Below are 17,759 nucleotides of genomic sequence, written 5' to 3'. Positions count from 1 at the left end.
GAGCTGCCGCTTTCAAGGAACGGGAAACTAATCTGGACGCTTATATGAAATAGTGCTATGCCCTCAGACGAACCATCAAACAAGCAAGGTGTCAATACAGGATGATGATTGAATCCTACCCTGCCACATCTGACGCTCGTCAGATGTGGCAGGGCTTGGAAACTATTACGGACTACAAAGGGAAACCCAGACGTGAGCTGCCCAGTGACGCAAGCCTACCAGACGAGCTAAATGCCTTTAATGCTCACTTTGAGGCAAGCAACACTAAAGCATGCACAAGAGCACCAGCAGTTCTGGATGACTGTGTGATAATGCTCTCGGTAGCCGATGTGAACAAAACCTTTAAACAGGTCAACATTCACAAAGCCGCAGGGCCAGACGGATTACCAGGGTGTGCACTCAAAGCATGCGCGGAACAATTGTCAAGTGTCTTCACTGACATTATCAACCTCTCCTTGACCGAGTCTGTAATACCTACATGTTTCAAGCAGACCACCATAGTCCCTGTTCCCAAGGAAGCGAAGGTAAGCTGCCTATATGATTACTGCCCCGTAGCACTCACGTCAGTAGCCATGAAGTGCTTTGAAAGGCTGGTCATGGCTCACAACAGCATCCTCCCGGACACCATAGACCAACTCCAATTCGCCCCAACAGATCCACAGATGATTCAATCGCACTCCACACTGCCCTTTCCCACCTGGACAAAAGGAACACCTATGTGAGAATGCTGTTCATTGACTACAGCTCAGTGTTCAACACCATAGTGCCCACAAAGCTCATCACTAAGCTAAGGACTCTGGGACTAAACACCTCCCTCTGCAAATGGATCCTGGACTTCCTGACGGGCTGCCCCCAGGTAGTAAGAGTAGGCAGCAACACGTCTGCCACACTGATCTTTAACACTGGGGCCCCTCAGGGGTGTGTACTTAGTCCCCTCCTGTGCTCCCTGTTCACCCACAACTGTGTGGCCAAACACGACTCCAACACCATCATTAAGTTTGCTGACGACACAACAGTGGTAGGCCTGATCACCGACAACGATGATACAGCCTATAGGGAGGAGGTCAGAGAACTGGCAGTGTGGTGCCAGGACAACAACATCTCCCTCAATGTGAGCAAGACAAAGGAGCTGATCGTGGACTACAGGAAAAGGTGGGCCGAACAGGTCCCCATTATCATTGACGGGGCTGTAGTGGAGCGGGTCGAGAGTTTCAAGATCTTTGGTGTCCACATCACCAACGAACTATCATGGTCCAAACATACCAAGACAGTCGTGAAGAGGGCACGACAAAACCTTTTCCACCACAGCAGACTAAAAAGATTGTTATGGGTCCCCAGATCCTCAAAGGTTCTACAGCTGCACCATAGAGAGCATTCTGACCGATTGCATCACCGCCTGGTATGGCAACTGCATGGCGTCTGTCTGTATTGCGCTACAGAGGCTAGTGCGAACAGCCCAGTACATCACTGGGGCCAAGCTTTCTGCCATCCGGGACCTATATAATAGACGGTGTCAGAGGAAAGCCCCCCCCCCCTTGTGTATGTTTATTATCTATGCATAGTCACTTCACCCCTACCTACATGTACAAATTACCTCAACTAACCTGTACCCCGCACACTGACTCGGTACCGGTGCCCCCTGTATGTATATAGCCTCGTTATTGGTGTGTTATTGTGTTACTTTTTATTGTTATTGTTTGCTTTAGTCTATTTGGTAAATGTTTTCTTAACTCTTTTTGAGCTGAACTGTTGGTTGGGCGCTTGTAAATAAGCATGTGACAAATAAAGTTTGATTTGACTTTCTTAGCTACAGTATACATTTCTCCCTGGTATATTACATAATTTATGCAGCAGCATACAATACATTTTTGGACTCTAATTCTCAGAGTAAAACACTCAACGGACATTATGAAAACTTAACCAAGTTTATTCTGCCTAGAGGGTCAATACAGCTGCATTCCGACAAAAACCAAATATCCACCACCACTTTATATTTTATTTTTTATTTCACCTTTATTTAACCAGGTAGGCCAGTTGAGAACAAGTTACCATTTACAACTGCGACCTGGACAAGATAAAGCAAAGCAGTGCGGCACAAACACCAACAGAGTTACACATGGAATAAACAAACATACGGTCAATTACACAATAGAAAAGTCTACATACAGTGTGTACAAATGAGGTAAAATTAGGGAGGTAAGGCAATAAATAGGCCATAGTGGCAAAATAATTACAATTTAGCAATTAAACACTGGAGTGATAGATGTGCAAGTAGAGATACTGGGGTGCAAAGGAGCAAAAAAATAACAATAGGGATGAGGTAGTTGGGTGGGCTATTTACAGATGGGCTATGTACAGGTGCAATGATCTGTAAGCTGCTCTGACAGCTGATGCTTAACGTTAGTGAGGGAGATATGCGTCTCCAGCTTCAGTGATTTTTGCAATTTGTTCCAGTCATTGGCAGCAGAGAACTGGAAGGAAAGGTGGCCAAACGAGGAATTGGCTTTGGGGGTGATCAGTGAAATATACCTGCTGGAGCGGGTGCTACAGGTGGGTGCTGCTATGGTGACCAGTGAGCTGAGATAAGGCGGGGCTTTACCTAGCAAAGACTTATAGCTGACCTGGAGCCAGTGGGTTTGGCAACGAATATGAAGAGAGGGCCAGCCAACAAGCACATACAGGTCGCAGTGGTGGGTAGTATATGGGGCTTTGGTGACAAAACAGATGGCACTGTGATAGACTGCATCCAATTTGCTGTTTAGAGTGTTGGAGGCTATTTTGTAAATGACATCGCCAAGGATCGGTAGGATAGTCAGTTTTACGAGGGTATGTTTGGCAGCATGAGTGAAGGATGCTTTGTTGCGAAAATGGAAGCCGATTCTAGATTTAATTTTGTATTGGAGATGCTTAATGTGAGTCTGGAAGGAGAGTTTACAGTCTAACCAGACACCTAGGTATTTGTAGTTATCCACATATTCTAAGTCAGAACCGTCCAGAGTAGTGATGCTAGATGCGTGGGCAGGTGTGGACAGCGATCGGTTGAAGAGCATGCATTTAGTTTTACTTGCATTTAAGAGCAGTTGGAGGCCACGGAAGGAGAGTTGAATGGCATTGAAGCTCATCTGGAGGTTAGTTAGTTAGAGTGTCTTCCCCTTTATAGAGGAGGATGACCACGGCAGCTTTCCAATCTTTGGGGATCTCAGATGATATGAAAGAGAGGTTGAACAGGCTAGTAATAGGGGTTGCAACATTTCGGGTGGATAATTTTAGAAAGAGAAGGTCCAGATTGTCTAGCCCAGCTGATTTGTAGGGGTCCAGATTTTGCACCTCTTTCAGAACATCAGCTATCTGGATTTGGGTGAAGGAGAAATGTGGGAGGCTTGGGCAAGTTTCTGTGGGGGGTGCACGAAGACACTGTGGTTGTAACCAAAAAATATCAAATTTGGACTATTCAGACCAAAGGACAGATTTCCACCAGTCTAATTTCCATTGCTCGTGTTTCTTGGCCCAAGCAAGTCTCTTATTCTTATTGGTATCCTTTAGTCGTGATTTCTTTGCAGCAGTTTGACCACGAAGGCCTGATTCACGCAGTCTCCTCTGAACAGTTGATGTTGAGATATGTCTCTTACTTGAACTCTGTGAAGCATTTATTTGGGCTGCAATCTGAGTTGCATTTAACTCTAATGAACATATCCTCGATTGCAGCCCAAATAAATGTGTTCCTAGCCACCCAGTTACTCGGGGTCTTCCTTTCCTGTGGCGGTCCTCATGAGAGCCAGTTTCATCATAGTGCTTGATGGTTTTTGCGACTGCACTTGAAGAAACTTTCAAAGTTCTTGAAGTTTTCGGAATTGACTGTCTTAAAGTAATGATGGACTGTAGTTTCTCTGCTTATTTGAGCTGTTATTGCCACAATATGGACTTGGTCTTTTACCAAATAGGGCTATCTTCTGTATACCACCCCTACCTTGTCACAACACAACTGATTGGCTCAAACGCATTAAGAAGGATAGAAATTCCACAAATTTACTTTTAACAAGGCACACCTGTTAATTGAAATGCTGGTTGAGAGAATGCCAAGAGTGTGCAAAGCTGTCATCAAGGTAAAGGGTGGCTACTTTGAAGATTCTCAAATATACAATTTATTTTGATTTGTTTAACCCTTTTTTTGGTTACAACATGCGTTATTTCGTAGTTTTGGTGTCTTCACTATAATTCTACAATGTAGAAAATACAAAGAATAAAGAAAATCTGGAATGAGTAGGTGTGTCCAAACTTTTGACTGTTACTGTATATATATATTAGTGATGCACCGATATGACGTTTTTGGCCGATACCGATATGTGATATTTTCCTTGCCAAAAAAAACAATACCAATAGCGATAACCGATATAAACAATTATAGCGGCCTTTTAAGCATTCTGGTTAAATAGTTAACACACACACATGGACACAGTGGTCTAAGGCACTGCATCTCAGTGCAAGAGGTGTCACTACAGTCCCTGGTTCAAATCCAGGCTGTATCACATCCGGCCGTCATTGGGAGTCCCATAGGGCAGCGCACAATTGTCCCAGCGTTGGCCGGGGTAGGCCATCATTGTAAATAAGAATTTGTTCTTAACTGACTTGCCTTGTTAAATAAAGGTTACACACACACACACATTACACTGACCAAAATGTTATTTTGTTGGCATTTACATATGTCCCCATTACCAGTAAAACATAATCAAAACCTATTTCTTTCACTTACTTGCTGTGCTGTTTCGTTGTTCATTTGTTCAGTTGTTTCATTCTCAACCAGGATTTCATCATACATGTCAAGCAGTGAAGTTTCAGCTCTGTCTGTCCGTGGCCTCTCTTCCTCGGTGCGCACTGTCACTGTGTCCGTTTCCATCTTGTTCAGCTGTGTATGTAACATTTTCACGTAAACCCTGTTTCTTGTCTGCATCGAAGTTGCAGTCCTTGTTAGTTGATGAGCTTTTTTCTCAAGTCAGTTGTTTGAATGGAGTCAGCTAGTGTGTTCATGTTTCAAACATGTTCTCAAATGCCATTGAAATGGCAGCAGTGGTATGACAACCAGCACATTCATGAGCATACAATATGACTTTCCTCAGTACGAAATCCTCGACGACCCACTGTGCTGTCGGATTCAGCATGCTCATGGGGCTGATATTGCTGGTCCAAATGTCAGTCGTGAAGCTAATAGCAGTGACGCTATTACTGTGTAACTCCGGTAGGGCAACATCTGTAAAATAGCACACTTGGTGCTCGACCAGTCTGCGAAAGCCAACATCACCCACGACAGAGAACAGTTGATTGTCAAGGGCAATGAATTCCATTATCTTGGCGTTAATGGATTTCGCCTTTGAATTTTCTTACTCTTTCAAATGACTGTTTGACAAGTTGACTGCTCGATCCACACAGCAGACATTGTGGGCTAGGTTAGGAATGCTGTGTTATACGTGTAGCGCAAAATTTTACGTGGCATCATTACTCCATGTACCTACGTTATATAGGTATGCACGTCAGCTTTGACATCAGTTTTGCACATCGCCGTTAAATTAGACAGCGGGTCGATGCCGATGCTGGCATTTTTAGCTAATATCGGCCGATTCCGATATGTTCAACAATATATCATGTGTGTGTGTGTGTGTGTGTGTGTGTGTGTGTGTGTGTGTGTGTGTGTATGTATGTATGTGTATATATATATATATATATATATATATATATATATATATATGTGTGTGTGTGTGTGTGTGTGTGTGTGTGTGTATATATATATATATATATGTATATGTATATATATATGTATATATATCACTGGTAATTACCAGTTGGAGGGGCGTTCAAGTGGGGTTTTCCCAGTCGTATGTGGTAAATACCAATGTCCCACTTGGGTTATGAATACTGCTTAATTACATAGATGAGTCTTGCGAGGCCATCCTTCCAAATCTTTCATCTCGTTGACCTATAGATCTATGCTGATATGGTTGTCATTGGCTGACATGGGCAAATCAAAGTTTATTGTTCGGGTTCACAGATTTGTAGATGTATTCACAGCGAAATGCTTGTGTTTCTAATTTCACACATAATCTAGAAAATAATAATAAATATATTAAGTTATTCATATTTTATTTTAAATAAACAGACATGGTTCACTCTCTCGGTGTCTTCTCTCTCAATTTTAAAATTCAATATCAAAATGCTTTATTTGCACGTCAAAAATTCCATGTGTATTGTCTCTCGTTCTCTCTCTCCCTCCCCCCTCTCTTTCTCTCTTTCCCACCCTCCCCACCATCTCAGTGAGTTCTGACATCTACCCAGTACCATGGCCTCTGCCCTAAGCCATCTCTCTCCAATGTCTGTAAGAATGAGAGAAGGATGGAGTGATGATGGAAGAAGAGAGGAGCAGGTGGAGGATGAGTTTGCGTGTTCCGGAGCGCTCCGCGGTGCCCTGCGGTCCTTCCATCCCTCAGTGGAGAGGATATTTGGGGTGTCCTTTACGATCGGTAGAGAGGAAGATGCTGTGTTACCCCATGATGGACAGATCTGGCTCAGACTAAAAGGAGTGAGGAAGAACGCTGTGGCTGCCAAAGTAAGAAATGGCTCTTAACATTGTTTGGAGTTAAAAACAACAATAATATGTTAACATGTTTTGAGGTTGAGGTTAACCTTGTGTGTTCTGCAGTAATGCAAGGTGGTCATTTTCTATATCTGTCACAACTTGGGCCATGCGGTTTTTCTGATCACGTCATCTGACCAGGGAAAACTCCAAAACTTACTGTATGTTGTAACATAATATAGTATTAAATCTCTCTCTCTCCCCACTTCCTCCTCTCTCTCATTCTCTCTCCTCCAGTTGTTTGTGAAGGGAGTTGTGAACCAGGAGGCCCAGCAGGAGGTTCCATATCCAGGTGTCCTTCACTGTGTGTTCTGTGGAGCCCGAGGGCTTTTCATGGAGTGTCTGATCAGAAACACCTCTGCTTACATACTGGTAAGAATAGACAAATAGGCAACACACACACATACAGGCTACACACACACACACATAGGCACGCAGGAACACACACACACACACACACTAAGTTGATCAGATGGATGATGTAAAGGAAGACTAGGCACATTAGAGGAGAGGAAGGAGGTTGTGGGTTTGAGTCTTTATTTAATTTTTTATTTAACCTTTATTTAGCTAGCAGAACGCCTCACCAATATCCAATCGTAGAGAGTGGCGCGAAATACAAAAAAACTTAAAAATGCTATAACTTTAATTTCTCAAACATATGACTATTTTACACCATTTGAAAGATAAGACTCTCGTTAATCCAACCACATTGTCCGATTTCAAAAAGGCTTTACAGCGAAAGCAAAACATTAGATTATGTTAGGAGAGTACCCAGCCAAAAATAATCACACAGCCATTTTCAAAGCAAGCATATATGTCACAAAAACCCAAAACACAGCTAAATGCAGCACTAACCTTTGATCTTCATCAGATGACACTCCTAGGACATTATGTTATACAATACATGCATGTTTTGTTCAATCAAGTTCATATTTATATCAAAAAACAGCTTTTTACATTAGCATGTGATGTTCAGAACTAGCATTCCCACCCAAAACTTCCGGTGAATTTACTAAATTACTCATGATAAACGTTGACAAAATACATAACAATTATTTTAAGAATTATAGATACAGAACTCCTTTATGCAATTGCTATGTCAGATTTTAAAATAGCTTTTCGGCGAAAGCACATTTTGCAATATTCTGAGTACATAGCTCAGCCATCACGGCTAGCTATTCAGAGTATTAGTATTAGAAAAATTGGATTACCTTTGCTGTTCTTCGTCAGAATGCATTCCCAGGACTGCTACTTCCACAACAAATGTTGTTTTTGTTCCAAATAATCCAGAGTTATGTGCAAATACCTCAGTTTTGTTCGTGCGTTCAGGTCACTATCCAAAGGGTAACGCGCGAGCGCATTTCGAGACAAAAAAATTAAAAATGTTCCATTACCGTACTTAGAAGCATGTCAAACGCTGTTTAAAATCAATTTTTATGCTATTTTTCTCGTAAAATAGCGATAATATTCCAACCGGACAATGTTGTATTCATTCAAAGAGGAAAATAAAAAATGGTGTGATCTCGTGAACGCGCATCTCCAATCTCTCTGTCACCAGGCAGTCCACTGACAAACTGTGCTCCTGTTATCTGCCCAGAGACAGGAGACGCCTCAATCCGGTTTCTGAAGGCTTTAGAGAGCCAATGGAAGCCTTAGAAAGTGTCACGTAACAGCTCAGATACTGTAGTTTCGATAGAGATGCAACAGAAGGACTACAAATTCGCAGACAGGCCACTTCCTGCTTGGAATCTTCTCATGTTTTTGCCTGCCATATGAGTTTACATTTACATTTACGTCATTTAGCAGACGCTCTTATCCAGAGCGACTTACAAATTGGTGCATTCACCTTATGATATCAGTTCTGTTATACTCACAGACACCATTCAAACAGTTTTAGAAACTTTATAGTGTTTTCTATCCAAATCTACTAATTATATGCATATTCTAGTTTCTGGGCAAGAGTATTAACCAGATTAAATCGGGTACGTTTTTTTCATCCGGCCGTGAAAATTCTGCCCCCTATCCACAACAGGTTTTAAGAACAAATTCTTATTTACAATGACGGCCTACCCCGGCCAAACCTTAACCAGGACAATGCTGGGCCAATTGTGCGCCGCCCTATGGAACTCCCAATCACGGCCGGTTGTGAAACAGCCTGGAATCTAACCAGGGTCTGTATTGACGCCTCTAGCACTGAGATGCAGTGCCTTGGACCGCAGCGCAACTCGGGAGCCCCTAAGTCTCTTTAGAGAGATGGCAAGAATAAGGCTAAAGTTAAGATTATCTCCATTTCCTTTCCTCCAGGTGGGTTCCCCAGGCTTCCTGCTCATCTCAGGACTGGCAGAACCAGTGGTCAGGGCCTATTCCCTCATCACAGACCTGGTGAAGAACTACGAGGGCACCCAGGGACGAAGAACCGAGCCTGGCGACAGAGGATCAGGCGAGACCCTGGATTCCCGTCGGGCCTTCAAATCCCTGGTGGAGAGATGGGAGGACAGGCACACTCTGGATCTGCTGGTGCTACCAGGGGTGGTGAAGGAGACTCTACTGGATCTGGTGAGGGAGTCTGGGCTGGGATCCAACCCTGGTCCCGGGGGCTCGAACCTCAGCCTTGGGGGGTCTAGAGACAGAGTGGGTCTAATGGACACTGATAGCCAGAGACAATGGGACAGCCAGTCAGGCTTGGACATACTAACACTTATGGATACTAGAGTAGGGACCAGAGCTGGAGAGGCTAGGGACATAGTGGGAATGCAGGGGATTTCCACATCAAGGAGCAAACCTCCCATAAATTCCACCCACAACCAAGACCCTGGTCTACGGAATATTGGGCAGCTTTCTCAACAAAAGACGTTAACTACCTTACATGTACAAGAAAGAGAGATGAGCAAAGATTGGTCACAGGGAGGGATAGGGAAAGACGCAGCACCTCAACTTCCCATCTTCCACTCTTTCCTTCAAACTGAGGAGGAGGGGCAAGGAAGTTCCCAACAGGAGGTAGAGGATGAGGAACAGGGGGAGGAAGGACAGGGGGAGATGTTGTTGTCAGTAGGGAGTAGGGAGGAGTTTGGGCTCTTGCTGAAGTTCTTCACGGCTATGGGCTATGCAGAAGATGAGGTAATGAGGGTCCTGGCCCAGACTGGACCCAGAGAAGCATCCCAGATCCTGGACCTGGTCCAGCAAGAACATGACAGGACCGGTCTGGCCATGAACTGCCCAGTGGAGATGGAGCACACAGAAGTGGAGGAGAGGGAAGGTAAAGGAGTGAGAGGAAAGAGAAGCGGTATAGATGGAGGGATGGGAGTGGAGCTGGAGGGAGGTGTGGAAGAAGGGGTGAGGAGTAGAGAGGAGGGGAGAAAAGGTAGGGAGAGTGGAGGGTCTACCGTTAACTTGTCTGAGGATTCACTGGAGGAAGGCAGGGAGAGGGGCGAGGGCGGCATGGAGGGAGTCGAAGGGGGGAACGAGGAGGATTTTGTCCTGGGAGTTGTGAAGAGGGCCGCAGCCAGTTGTGGATACACAGAGGAGAAGGTAGCAGAAGTGTACAGTATGTTACCTGAACTGTCCACACGCCAGCTACTCCTGGAGCTACAGAGGGAGGGAGCCAGAGAGACAGAAGCTGCTTCCCAGGACCAGGTACGAGATGAACCAAGAGAGGTGGATGAGGTTGTCTCAGAGCTACAGAGAAAGGACAGAGCAGGAGACGGGGAGGAGGAGAGAGGTAGAGAGATGGAGGCACCAGTACCGCAGTCCACTGTTACTGAGAAGAGAGGAGAAGAAAGAAAGAGTGTGAAAGGAAAGAGTGAAAGGAAGACCGATGAGGTAGGAGTGACCGTGTCGAACCGAATCGTCGATGGTACAGATAAGGTTGAACCAGATCTGGCTCAATGGAATGCCATTACAAACCAGGTTCCGTTCCTGACCCACAGTCACCAGAAGAATCCCACACGGACACACACCCCCCATCGAGCCAGCCCCCCTTTGGTCAGAGGGCCGCCTCAGCCCACCTACCCCAACACACTACCCCCACAACCCACCTACCCCAACACATTACTCCCACAACCCACCTACCCCAACACATTACTCGCACAACCCACCTACCCTCTCTTATTTCCCCATCAACTTGTTTACCCTCCCACCCAGCCACCCCAGACCACCTTACCCCCCACTCTTACCATGAATAACTCCTCAGCAACCAGAGCGAAGGAGAAACGTGGTCTCTTTCCCCTAGCAGCAGAGGGAAGGGATCTCCCAGCTCTAACAGCAGAGGCTGTTGATAGACGAGGTCTCCCGACCATGGCAGCAGGGGCTGTGGTGACAGGGCAACAGCGCTTCATGGAAGGCCTCCAGACTCCATTTGACCTCAAGCTGACCGACCAACCAGGAGACCCGGGACTCAGGATGGTGATTATCGATGGGAGCAACGTTGCCATGAGGTGAGTGCAAGGGAATGTGAGAACAAGAGAAAGTGAGTACGAGGGAATGTGAGAACAAGAGAGGTGAGTACGAGGGAATCTGAGAACAAGAGAAGTGAGTACGAGGGAATGTGAGAACAAGAGAGGTGAGTACGAGGGAATGTGAGAACAAGAGAAGTGAGTACGAGGGAATGTGAGAACAAGAGAGGTGAGTACGAGGGAATGTGAGAACAAGAGAGGTGAGTGCGAGGGAATGTGAGAACAAGAGAGGTGAGTGCGAGGGAATGTGAGAACAAGAGAGGTGAGTACGAGGGAATGTGAGAACAAGAGAGGTGAGTACGAGGGAATGTGAGAACAAGAGGTGAGCAGATGAAGGGATAAAAAAAGATGTAGAAAATGTAACCACAGACAAGAATAGCAGGCAAAATGTTGCGGTTATTCAATCATTAATTTAGTTATTTATGTTAACGCTTTCATTGAAAGCAGTGTAGAAAGAACAGCAGCATAAATACCTGTGTGGCCCCTGCAGCACTTGAATCCACAACTGATTTAGTGGTAATACTATGCTCTAACTGACAGCTAGATATAGTTTACATGATTCAAAGCACATACTGAACTATACAAAGTATCAAACATTATACTGTATTTAATTTGGTTTTATCCCACTCCTTCTGTATAGTCATGGGCTGATTCACTTAATGATGTTTTATCCCACTCCTCTATAGTCACAGGCTGGGCCATTTAATTAAGTTTTATCCCACTCCTCCTCTATAGTCACGGGCTGGGCCATTTAATTACGTTTTATCCCACTCCTCCTCTATAGTCACGGGCTGGGCCATTTCTTTTCGTGCCGAGGCATCGCCCTGGCCGTGCAACACTTCTGGAACCGCGGGCATCGCAGAATCAGTACCTTCCTGCCCCAGTGGAGGCAGAAGAGAGACCACCGGGGCAAAGGTAACACTATATGTCTGTCTGGAAGCCCAGACTTCACATCCACCTAGCTCTTTCATGTCATCAGTTTTATCAATTCAGTTTTCAATTAAGTTACTTCAGGAAGAATGTATATGTATTTTTCTTTAGAATAGACCCCCAACCCTGTTTAGTTCCTAAGTCATTGATTAATGGTGGTAAATGTGTGTGACTGTGTGAACTACGTTCATAAAGGAGAGTTTGGTGTGTCTGTGTTGTTTTCAGAGCAGCACTACCTTAGTGAGCTCCAGAATCTGGGTCTGCTCTCCTACACCCCCTCCAGAGAAGTCCAAGGGAAGAGGATCAACTCATACGACGACAGGTTGTTCTAGTCGCTCTCCTCTGTCATACAATAGATCTGCTTGTAAACTGCTCTTATACTATATATACCTTGTTTGTAAACCGCTTACAAACTTTATCAGAAAATATCTACCTTTGAACAGCTTATAAACTTTATCTGAATATCTGCTTATAAACTGCTTATAAACTTTAAGGTCTACTTATAAACAGCAAAAAACAGTGTATAAACAGCTTATAAAAAAGTATTATTTAAAAAAATATATATGTTATTGTCACATTCACCAGACAGCTGCAGTAAGAGACTAATGAATGTTATTTCAGTTTGTTACAATTATAAATTTACCGTAGAAGGCTTGTGAATATTATCTAAACAGATGAAGTGACCTCCCCTTTATACTCTTCCTTCATCCCTCTCTTCGTTCATCCCTCTCTTCGTTCATCCCTCTCTTCTCTGCAGGTTCATGCTGCAGCTGGCCCAGAAGACGGATGGAGTGATCGTGACAAACGACAACCTCAGAGACCTGCTGGATGAGTCTCATGTGTGGAGAGAAATCATCAAGAAAAGGTGAAAGAAAGAAAGAGATGGAGGAGAAGATACAATGGGCATGAAATATGTTTTGTAATTTAGTATGTTGGGAATTGTTTAAAGAAATCAGAAACATTTTCATAAATACATTTTGGATAGATTTTTGCCTAACGTAAGAGTGCAACAATATCTTTGTCACTACCTTAGTGGATTTGACCACTAAGGTAAACCTTGTGTATGAACCAACACCTTTTTGATTTGAAATTGATCCAGTCAAATTGGTCTCATATCCATCCGTAACCTCAGTTTCTGTTCATTACCCAGACTCCTCCAATACACGTTTGTGGGGGATCACTTTATGGTACCGGATGATCCGCTGGGCCGAGGAGGACCCCACCTAGATGACTTCCTACACTCCCAGCACAGGTAACAAACACACATGGAGCCATACACACTCATACACACACAAACCCAGACACGCACACACACACACACCCTTGATGATTCTTTCTTACTCTCTTCATTTCTCCCATATTAAAGACTTTCTGCTCCTAAAAAGCAACTTCACGTTTTGAAATGTGTGTATTTGGCATCTATATGTGTCAGAAACATTCTAGTATTAAAATGTACTACAATGTGTAAATAGAATAATTTTGGTGGTAAAGTCAGTCTTGACCAAAATGTAGATTTGCGAGATGAGAGGAAAAAATTGTATGTCACAGAACGAAGGGTACCGTAACGGGAATGAAGGGTACCATAACAGAACGAAGGGTACAGTAACAGAACGAAGGGTACCGTAACAGAAGGAAGGGTGCCGTAACAGAACGAAGGGTACCGTAACAGAACGAAGGGTGCCGTAACAGAACGAAGGGTGCCGTAACAGAACGAAGGGTACCGTAACAGAACGAAGGGTGCCGTAACAGAACGAAGGGTGCCGTAACAGAACGAAGGGTACCGTAACAGAACGAAGGGTACCGTAACAGAACGAAGGGTGCCGTAACAGAACGAAGGGTACAGTAACAGAACGAAGGGTACCGTAACAGAACGAAGGGTACCGTAACAGAAGGAAGGGTGCCGTAACAGAACGAAGGGTACCGTAACAGAACGAAGGGTACCGTAACAGAACGAAGGGTGCCGTAACAGAACGAAGGGTGCCGTAACAGAACGAAGGGTACCGTAACAGAACGAAGGGTACCGTAACAGAACGAAGGGTGCCGTAACAGAACGAAGGGTACCGTAACAGAACGAAGGGTACCGTAACAGAACGAAGGGTGCCGTAACAGAACGAAGGGTACAGTAACAGAACGAAGGGTACCGTAACAGAACGAAGGGTGCCGTAACAGAACGAAGGGTACCGTAACAGAACGAAGGGTACCGTAACAGAACGAAGGGTGCCGTAACAGAACGAAGGGTACCGTAACAGAAGGAAGGGTACCGTAACAGAACGAAGGGTGCCGTAACAGAACGAAGGGTGCCGTAACAGAACGAAGGGTACAGTAACAGAACGAAGGGTACCGTAACAGAACGAAGGGTGCCGTAACAGAACGAAGGGTACAGTAACAGAACGAAGGGTACAGTAACAGAACGAAGGGTGCCGTAACAGAACGAAGGGTGCCGTAACAGAACGAAGGGTGCCGTAACAGAACGAAGGGTGCCGTAACAGAACGAAGGGTGCCGTAACAGAACGAAGGGTGCCGTAACAGAACGAAGGGTGCCGTAACAGAACGAAGGGTACCGTAACAGAACGAAGGGTGCCGTAACAGAACGAAGGGTACAGTAACAGAACGAAGGGTGCCGTAACAGAACGTAGGGTGCCGTAACAGAACGAAGGGTGCCGTAACAGAACGAAGGGTGCCGTAACAGTTGGGTTTATTTCAATCTTGCCCACAGCTGGCAGCATCCAAGTAATCATCAGTTCGGAGCAAAGCTGCATGCGTCTTGATCGTAATGCCCGTGGTCAATTTGGTTTGACATTCCATATCCCTACCACTTTTGAGAAAATGGCCTGTGAATGTTTGTGGTACACCTACTCGAGAGCTCTTCTTTGTCTACACCCATTCAGCATTATGCACATACTCTTAAGCCTTAGCCCCACCCATCTCTTTAAGGATTTACAGTGTAGTAAACAACCAAAGATCAAGACTAAAAGTGGTGAAAGTAGTAGCAAAAATACGCTTTATCTAGTCCTTGGCCTATATCCTAATCTGATTTTGGTGCAGGTCATGTTGTTCTTCACATTACCCTCTATGGTAAACATACACTATATCAGATAAAAATCTGAGTTTATTTGTCAAATGCGCAGGATACAGAAGGTGTAAACGGTACCGTGAGATGGTTACTTGCATAGTGGAGTCTTTTGTTTAGACATGTAGCTAGCTAAACAATGAACCATCATCCCAACTCGTACTACCATGAACTATGCATGAATCATCTAAAACAATGCCAAATCAGGAAACACAATCACCCTTTAGTAGGTATACATCCCTCTCTGTCTCTCTCTTTTCTCAGGCCTCTTGTCCCAGGCAGTCACTCATTTGCAGGCGTGTCATCCTCCTTCCACTCTCCCCGAGCTCCAAGGGCCCAGACAGAGGTCCTTCAGTTCCGTGACTGGACACCAGGGGTCGTTGTGGAGCCAGAGCCCAGCCAGGCCAGGGGGAATGGGCAGGCTAGGGCTGGACCCGGTGGTCTGGGGCTGGGGGTGAAGAGGAGTGCCGAAGAGACCTCCAGGATTAGGGAGAGCCTATCCCAGGTGTTCCCAGGACAGGATAGCATGGTTACTCTGGTGCTGCAGTGTAATCCTACAGTGACTGACATCAATTCACTGTCACACTTTATACTGGAGCAGGGGGGTGTAGACTGAGAGTAGTGTGTGTGTGTGTGTGTATTCCAAAGAAAAAATATGTATTAATGTATTTTACTTAAATGTTTGATTGATAAGCCTCAGTTCAAAGACCGATGGGGCTAAAAATGATGTTTCTTAATGTATTTTTATCGAAATAAGTTTGAAAACAGGACCAAAAATCAAACCATATTAATCTTATGGACAGGGGCGCAATTTTCACTGTTTTTTTAAATAATTGCACTGTTTTATCATTGCAGTGTGATACAAAACGTGGTACCGGTATACTTTACGACCATGCAAAAGCCTCAGAGCGGTCGGGTAGGCTGTTTTCTGGTTTCAGCTAGCTGGATTTCGGTCCGCACAGACAACACAGAGCATGCAGACAGCATGTATGAAGGCAAAGCTTTTGAAAGGCTGGGATATAGGAGCAGCAAATGAGAGATGAACAGAGGCAGCTTCTGTCTTTGTTGCACTTTTTCTCAGAGTCGTAAAAACAAGCAGAACAGAAACTGGCTACTCCTTAGTTGACTGATTTAGCTGGCAAGGTAACTGCTGTTTGACAGAAATAATAATATTCTCAGTGAGGCTAGTAGTGTAACTGGCATGTTACGTTAGCTAATGTTTCATCATCTCTTGACTGAAGTGAATGAACTGCTAGCAGCTAGTTAGCTAGCTACTATCTACCACAGCCAGTTCAGCTTTAGCTAGCCTCTAGCTATCTGTCAGGTAGCAGTATCTAACAGCTGTTGTTTGTTTGAAAATGTTTTGTAGCTTTTGTTATGTCCCGTGTCAACAGAAGTACATTAAATGATGTACCATTAGTTAGCAGAGCTAGCCAAAAGTTGGCTAACGTTAGCTAGCTAGCTTTTTTTGTCTAAATCAATGAAACGATGAAACCAGTGGCCAAATGATTGACGACAGATATTGTGATGTTTTTTCAGCGCATTGTAGGATTTATTAGTCAGTACAGCAATGTAACGTTATTGATCTGTCAGTTTCCGAAGGTTATTCCCTACTTTTCACACTGACACGGTATAAACAGCTCTACAGGCTGCACTGTCATGGTGCACAGTCAGTACACAATACTATGCTCATCATGTCTTAGCAGGATCAGATGGTGACAGGTGTCCCTGCAGGGTCAGCCAGCCATGGAAGACTAGTCTAGAGATCTCAGGTGAATTTTGCAGTATATTATAACAATCAGTGAATAAATACAGTTCCATCTTGAGTTGATGGGTAGGCTAGTCTGGGATCTGGGAATAATGGTAATTTCAATTGTTTAACCGTTGATTCTATTCCTGGTATATATAATGTATAAATGTACCCCAATGTAAGTCTTTGTCATGCCTCATCTAAGTGGGATCAGATGGTGACAAGGGTCTCATCAGGGTCAGGTAGCCAGGGAAGACCAGTCTGACGGAGCTGAGGTGATGTTTTTGCAGATACAGGACTTTATTTTCTCTGTGCAGCAAACACTGGACAAGCAAGACGCTTCAAAGATTGAAAATATTTTAAGACCGTCTGACAAGCCTCTAAAGTTGATTTCCAAACTGTATCAAGTGTTGATAGAGGCTTTTCCCAATGACACAAAACATGTAAAACAAAAATGTGAGGAAGCCTTAGAGACGCTATTGATGATGATGACTGGATACAGATATGTTACAATGCTCTGTCATGTTCATTTAATTTCAGACATAAATTTCTGCACTTTAAGACCATCCGTAGAACGTACTATATGCCAATGAAACTGAATATCATGCAGTCAGAAATTTAATTATTCTGCTGGAGGTGTAAAACACAAAAGGGGACATATTTGCTTATGTTATGGACTTGTGAAGGCTGGCTGAAATCTGGCAAAGAGTATGTTCTTTTATCTCAGCATGTCTACAGATTCTCCATTCCCCTTGTTTTTGTTTGCTTGGAAATGTTGATGCTGGAGACTGTGTAACCTAGCATTTATAGTGGTTAAGAAACGCTTTGCCATTCATTGGAAGGTTGGTTATCCTCCCAAAATGGATGGAAGACATGTCAAGTTATGTATCACTAGATTGGATTTATTAAAAGATTAAGGCTATACTGTGCAACTTT

General features: G+C 44.2%; 1 protein-coding gene across 2 annotated transcripts in view; it reads left to right on the top strand.

The window, feature by feature from the left end:
- khnyn (KH and NYN domain containing) overlaps positions 1–17,759 on the top strand; it is a 20,711-nt gene extending 2,952 nt beyond the window's left edge. Inside the window, exons 2-9 of one of the 2 annotated variants that reach the window (XM_029754402.1) lie at positions 6,304–6,595; positions 6,860–6,994; positions 8,927–11,055; positions 11,858–11,988; positions 12,229–12,325; positions 12,761–12,868; positions 13,154–13,255; positions 15,338–17,759. In XM_029754402.1, the coding sequence (XP_029610262.1) occupies positions 6,329–6,595; positions 6,860–6,994; positions 8,927–11,055; positions 11,858–11,988; positions 12,229–12,325; positions 12,761–12,868; positions 13,154–13,255; positions 15,338–15,689 (3,321 nt within the window). In that variant the 5' untranslated portion in view covers positions 6,304–6,328 and the 3' untranslated portion in view covers positions 15,690–17,759. The remainder of the gene's footprint in view (positions 1–6,303; positions 6,596–6,859; positions 6,995–8,926; positions 11,056–11,857; positions 11,989–12,228; positions 12,326–12,760; positions 12,869–13,153; positions 13,256–15,337) is intronic. The other variant, XM_029754401.1, reaches the window with a different exon arrangement.

The sequence above is a fragment of the Salmo trutta genome, chromosome 5, assembly GCF_901001165.1.
Source record: "Salmo trutta chromosome 5, fSalTru1.1, whole genome shotgun sequence".
Classification (NCBI taxonomy): Eukaryota; Metazoa; Chordata; class Actinopteri; order Salmoniformes; family Salmonidae; genus Salmo; species Salmo trutta.
Note: the sequence above shows the minus strand (reverse complement) of the source record. Positions and strands in the feature narration are given on the sequence as shown.